We start from the raw sequence: 6,628 nt of genomic DNA on the forward strand, positions 1-6,628 counted from the left end.
TATATCCCCCCCCCCCAATTCTTGCTATTTGGGGCCTGGTCTGCTCTGGGTATGTTCCATTGCGCGGTCCAGCAGATGTAACCCAAGAACACATTGCTGTGATTTCATGGAGGCATCTTCATGCCAAGGGTTCTTTGAGTCACAGAAGGGTGGAGGGTGACCAGGCAGAGAAGGGAGTAAAAGGAGAGGAGGGAGTACTTTCTGTAGACTGAGGGCACCCTAGACCAATTGAGGAAGGAGCAGAGCAACAGGGTGTGTGTGTGTGTGCGTGTTTATGCAACTGTCTCCTTGCAACAGGATCCACATGATTCCCAGAGGCACCGTTCCCCCTCCCCCCTGCCATGTCTGCTTCAGGGGCAGTGCACTGTGCCATTACCTCATCCCAAATTTAGACACAGTCGTCCCTCCAATTCCCTCTCAAAAACCTGATGGGAAATATGTTCTCTCCAAACCCGTTGCTATTCTCCAAGGATTTTAGACCCAACAGGAGACCAACCCGTACGGGCTAATCTATTGTCCTATTATACAGAGTTAAGACGTAGAGGTGCAAGGAAAGTTATGTGCGGGGTGCGGGGATCAGGTGCTTGGACTGGATGGTCACACTTGGGTCACCAGGCGTTTGTTGGGTGCTTCTGAATTGCCCATGGGCACCACGCCATCCAGCAGTTCTGAATGCTCCACGCCATCCTTGCAGTGTTTCTCCATGAGATGAGCCTTCTCCCGGATGGCGGCCGGGGATGGCGGCGGGGTGTACGGGCACATAGTGATGTGGGTGTATTGGCCCAGGTCCTCACACTCAGTCTCGCGGTGATAGAAGTAGCTGAAGTTGGAGACGATGACAGGCACGGGGAGGGAAATGGTGAGGACTCCAGCGATGGCACACAAGGAACCCACAATTTTGCCACCCATAGTCTCAGGGTACATGTCACCGTACCCCACGGTCGTCATGCTGACCACAGCCCACCAGAAGGCTGCAGGGATGCTGGTGAAGGATGTATCCTCGTGATCAGCTTCGGCGAAGTAGGCAGCGCTGGAGAAGAGGATGACTCCGATGAAGAGGAAGAAGATGAGCAATCCAAGCTCCCTCATGCTGGCCTTGAGCGTCTGTCCTAGGATCTGCAAGCCTTTGGAGTGCCTGGAGAGCTTGAAGATTCGGAAGACCCTCACCAGCCGGATGACCCTGAGGATGGCCAAGGACATGGCAGGCTGGGCCACGCCCTTCTGCCGAGCAAATTCTGTGCCCAGGGTTACAAAGTAAGGGATGATGGCCACAAAATCAATCATGTTCATGATGTTCTTGAAGAAAGCCGGCTTACTTGGACTGGCTAGGAAGCGCACCAGGAGCTCAAAGGAGAACCAGCAAATGCAAATGGTCTCCACGATGAAGAAGGGATCGTCGAAATGGTTCTTTGGTTGCGGGGCGTGTGGCACGCTGCTGTTCATGCGATGATGATGGGGCTGTGGGAAGTAGGAAGGACGAGAGAGAGAGGTTAAAGCCTGACTGTGCTAGTGTGACTAACAGTTTTATTAAAGCTAGAAGAGTTATATCATACAAAACATTGGAATCCATTAGAAGGAACAGGCTAAGTTGTTGTGGGGAGGGGAAGGGAATGTGATTGTAAGCCGTTTTCAGACTCCTTAAGGTAGAGAAAAGTGGAGTATGAAAACCTACTCTTCTAAACTTTCTCCAGTGGAATTCACTGCCAATGACGAAGAAGAAGAGAAGAAGAGATTGGATTTATACCCCGCCCTTCACTACCCAAAGGTGTCTCAGAGCGGCTTACAAACTCCTTTCCCTTCCCTTCCCCACAACAGCCACCCTGTGAGGTAGGTGGGGCTGAGAGAGCTCTGACAGAAACTGTGGTTTTTCAAGAACAGCTCTTATCAGAACTACGGCTTGCCCAAGGTCATCCAGCCAGGTGCAAGTGGAGGAGTGGGGAATCAAACCCGGTTCTCCCAGATTAGAGTCCGCGCACTTAACGACTACACCAAACTGGCTCTAGTGATGGATCTAGTGAAGGTTACTAGATGGCATTAAAAGATTCATGGAGGAGGGGTCTATCTATGGTTACCAGCCAGGATTACTAAAGGAAACCTCCACATTCAGATGCAACAAGTTTCTGAATATCAGCAGTAGGAGACAACATAAGGGAAAGACCTTGGCCTCTATGCCTTATATGCTGACCCTCCAAGGAAGTGGTTGGCTGCTATAAAACAGGATGCTGGACTAGATGGACCACAGGCCTGATCGACCCATGACTCCTCATATGTTGTTATGTTTTCCCCTAAAGCTCAAGCAAGATGTGACACAAGAAATCTATTATTAGAATATATACACAAGCTCTGAAGATTTAAAGATTGGGGAAGGGTTGCCATAAACGGGGGTTTAAAACTATTGCTCCTAGTCATTTTCCCCCACACAAATTCAGATGGGCAGTGGGCTCCATGGGGAGGGAAGGTATCTGTCTAATCCCCCTTTAAAACCATCCATGCTAGCGGCCATAACTGTATCTACCAGCAGTAATTAAATTGCAGAATTCACTGCCGGTGAGTGCACTGATAGCCTTTAGTGTGAACAACTTTAAAAAGGGGAACAGACAGATTCATGTTGGAGAATTCCATCATGGCGATGACCGTCAATGGGGACTGCCATCAATGGCTACCACCAAGGGAACATCCTCTTTCAGAAGCAGTGGTTTTTATGTCCTTGGGTGACAAATACAAAACTTGTATCTATTGCTTCCTATCCCCCCCAAAAAAAATTAACTGCAGTTTTGTAGGGGAGTTCTTGAATACCGGATCAGGTTGTGTGTGTGTGTGTGTGTGTGTGTGTGTGTGAGATTTCTATCCCACCCTTCCACCGAAGCGGCTCAGGGCGGCTTACATACAGTTCTAAAACCAGCAAATACATAGATAAAATACAATAAAATTCCAAATAAATACAGTTAAAACCATTACATGTGGCGGTATTGTATAACAAAGTGCAAGTGCAGCGCAGCCGATAAAATCGATCCTTACAAGAACGCTGGGCAAAAAAGCTCCATTTTCACGGACCTGCGGAATTGCTGGAGGTCCCACAGCGCTCTGATCTCACTGGGGAGCTCATTCCAGAGCGTCGGCACCACCAGGGAGAATGCCCTGGTCCTAGTCACCGCCAATATGGAGCAGAGGTCCATCAGTGGCTATTAGCCACAAGGTATAGATAGGGGCTCTGGGGCAAGTGATGCTCTGTCTTCTTGGTGCTTGGGGGGGGGGGGTCAACAGTGGGAGGGCTTCTAATGTCCTGGCCCCACTGGTGGACCTCCTGATGGCACTGGTATTTCTGGCCACTGTGTGATATAGAGTGTTGGACTGGATGGGCCTTTAGCCTGATCCAACATTGGCGTCTCTTATGTTCTCATGTTCTTATGTAATCTGGCATCCCTAGGCACAGGGGGGGCCAGGCGGTTTTGTATACCAGATCGCAGTGCTCTCTGGGGGACATACGGGGAAAGGTGGTCCCTCAGGTAGGCAGGACCCTGACCATAAAGGGCTTTAAAGGTCAAAACCAGCACCTTGAAGTGAATCCAGAACTCTATTGGTAGCCAGTGCAACGACTTTAGCACAGGCTGGATGTGCTACCGCATAGAGAGACCCATCAACAGCCTGGCCCCTGCGTTTTGTACTAGCTGCAGCTTCCGGAGTTGCCCCAAGGGCAGCCCCATGTAGAGAGCATTACAGTAGTTCAACCTCGAGGTGACCATAGCGTTGGGTGGACGGTACACTAGCCAGACAGCCAAACTCTCCCTGGCTTCCCACACAAAGCCGGCACACTCCATGCCTGTGAGCTTCGTCGCCGGGAGCGCCCTGAAGGAATAAGCCTCCCAAATGATATATCCCCCCCCCCCACCAAAGAGGAAAGAACCTGCTCATGATCCCTGGCCCGAAAAATATCCGGCTGTCCTCAACCAGACCCAGGGCTTTTTTGGCCCTGGTGCTGACCAGGTACAACATTCTGCTGTACAGTTCTTCAGGGCCTGTAAGATGGAGATGTTCCACCAGGCTTATAACTGAGGACAGCGATGTTTCTTCCATCTAGCCTGGCTTCCCTCTCTTTTTCTCCTCCCCCCACAGAGTAAAGATACAACCTGGTCTATTTAAGTGCCATCTGCTACTGGTATTGTATTGGTTAGTGTTTTGGTTTTGATTGTTTTTAACTTGATTACAAATGTTGTATTGGAAGTGTTGTACACTGCCCTGAGCCCTGCTTACAGGGGAGGGTGGTCTAGAAGTCAAATAAATAAATATACCGTAAACAGTGCATGGGAGGAAAGGGTTAAACAACCCCCCCCCCCCCATGCCTTCCCACATCTTCAAAACACCATCCTGGAATTGCTAATCGGCTTTCAGAAGAAAGACGACTTTAATTGTATACCTCTTGTGCCTAGTTTAGCCCTAGGATACCAGGATCTGCCTCCTCCAATAATGCAGTCATCCCCCCCCCCCCCCCTCTCTTTTTGCATAAAAAGCTATACTAGGCTATACCCAACAGCAGGAACTCATTAGTATATTAGGTCACACCCCTGACAGCACAGCTCATTCGCATATTAGGCCACATCCCCATGTTACCAGAAGTGTGGTCACCCAGCCACACCCACCTTTTGCTTCTTCTTATTCTCTTTACCTTGTTTGTTGACAAAACCCAGGGCTTTTTTTTGGAGCAGGAACACACACCCCTAATTGTAGCCAATCCTAATGAGTTTCTGCGGTTGGGTGTGGCCTATTATGCTAATGAGTTCCTGCTGGGCGTGGCCAACTTGGGAGCCAGCCGGAACTCCGTTCCTGTGTGTTCCTGCCCAAAAATAGCCTTGAGCAAAACTATTGCCCCCTCAGAAAATTGGCTAAGGCAGCCTCCATTGCTGCCTTTCCACACAATTCCCCATAAATCCATCATAGCTACAACCCCTCACTTTGGTACCCTGGACAGATGCCTCTCCTACCCAAAGGATGTTGGTAATCCAGTGGTCAGAGATTGCTGTCTCTCCCCCTACAGGCTGCTGGGGGAAAGGAACTGAGATGCTCACTGGTTTGCTTCTACATTCGGGTTTTGCTTCGATTTGACATCCAAACAAGATCGGGCTTTTTGGGAGGGATTTACATGATCTTGTCCCCCCAATCATCCACTTTTACATGTTTTACCATCTTTTTCTGATCTCTTCTGAACTTGGTTTGATACAATTTTTTGGGAGAGATCATGTTTGCATGCTGGGTGGGCTGGAAGGTATGCATTTTCGGAGGTCTTACAGCAGCACCATTTTCCTTGGCTCAGCCTCTCACAGCTTCTAGCCAATGCCATCAGAGGGCTTTTTAAAAAATAACCAGTAATTGCTACAGCATTATAATAAATATTCATGCCCTACTTTTATCCCCCGTTATAATACTGTAGTAATATAGCAATATTTGTTGTTGTTCAGTCGCACAGTCGAGTCCGACTCTTCGCGACCCCATGGACCATCTCCCGCCAGGCCCTCCTGTCTTCTGCAGTCCTCCGAAGATGGCTCAATTTCATGTTCGTTGCATCGATGACACTGTCTAACCATCTCATCCTTTGCCGTCCCCGTCTTCTTTGACCTTCAATCTTTCCCAGCATCAGGGTCTTCTCCAGTGAGTGCTCCCTTCTCATTTGGTGGCCAAAGTATTTGAGCTTCAGTTTCATTATCTGGCCTTCCAGGGAACAGTCAGGGTTGATTTCTTTGAGGATTGACAATTTTTTTAAAGTGCTTTGATGGTACAAGGTGGTGGTGGGGGGAATGGCCAATGTGGAATGGGAGGAGAGGCTGAGTTAGGGAATATATGGTGGAACCTGCTGTGTGGATGTTCCATGGCTGCAGTGGATGCCGCTGCATTTGCAGTGGTAACAAGAGCTCCACAGAAAATCACTGCTATGTTGAAGCGACTAGGGAGACCAAAAGGCACCAGCCCGCTGGCCTTCCTAACATGGGTATGCTGCTTCAGCCTGGCTGACCATTTGACTGGTATCGGTTAGAGGGAGCTAAAATCCATCCACCACGGTAGGAGAGGTGTTTTCCTGGGTTAGATGCCAGGGAACTTATCCAGTGCTTCCTCTGGTGATGGACAGTGCCAGCAAGTCACAGCTGACTTATGTGATTATATATTTACGTACTTCAAAGTCACCCTCAAGCTTCCAAGCCAGAGCGGGGATTCGAACCCAGTTCTCTCAGATCCTAGTCTAACCACTACACCACACTGGGGACTTATGGTGACCCTCTAGAGTTTTCAAAGCAAGAGACAAGCAGAGGTGGTTTGCCACATTGCCTGCATCTGCATAGCGACCCTGATCTTCCTTGGTAGTCTCCCATCCAAGTACTAACCAGGCTTGACCCTGCTCAGTTTCCAAGATCTGACGAGATCAAGCTAGCCTGGGCCTCTAGCAGAAGCAAAAACGTAGCAGGCCTTTGGAGGTGGCAGCAGAAGAAAGCAACGGTAGCCTATGAAAATAAGAAAAGGGAGAAAGCCAGGGGCGATGGGGAGTAAAGGAATGGGGTTAACTCCAGCACTGAAATGCTTTTGGCCAGCTGTATCCCTACCCTCTGCCATTTAGTCTTCTCCCCTCCCCAAATTAGAAATT

The 6,628-nt window shown here is 49.3% G+C and overlaps 1 protein-coding gene across 1 annotated transcript in view; it reads right to left on the reverse strand.

Moving 5' to 3' along the window:
* Nucleotides 1-6: 6 nt before the first annotated feature.
* Nucleotides 7-6,628, reverse strand: part of KCNA7 (potassium channel, voltage gated shaker related subfamily A, member 7) — a 27,900-nt gene continuing 21,278 nt past the window's right edge. Inside the window, exon 2 of the mRNA XM_015423022.1 lies at nucleotides 7-1,458. Within this exon, the coding sequence (XP_015278508.1) occupies nucleotides 598-1,458 (861 nt within the window). The 3' untranslated portion in view covers nucleotides 7-597. The remainder of the gene's footprint in view (nucleotides 1,459-6,628) is intronic.

The sequence above is a fragment of the Gekko japonicus genome, unplaced genomic scaffold, assembly GCF_001447785.1.
Source record: "Gekko japonicus isolate JY-2015 unplaced genomic scaffold, Gekko_japonicus_V1.1 scaffold1358, whole genome shotgun sequence".
Classification (NCBI taxonomy): Eukaryota; Metazoa; Chordata; class Lepidosauria; order Squamata; family Gekkonidae; genus Gekko; species Gekko japonicus.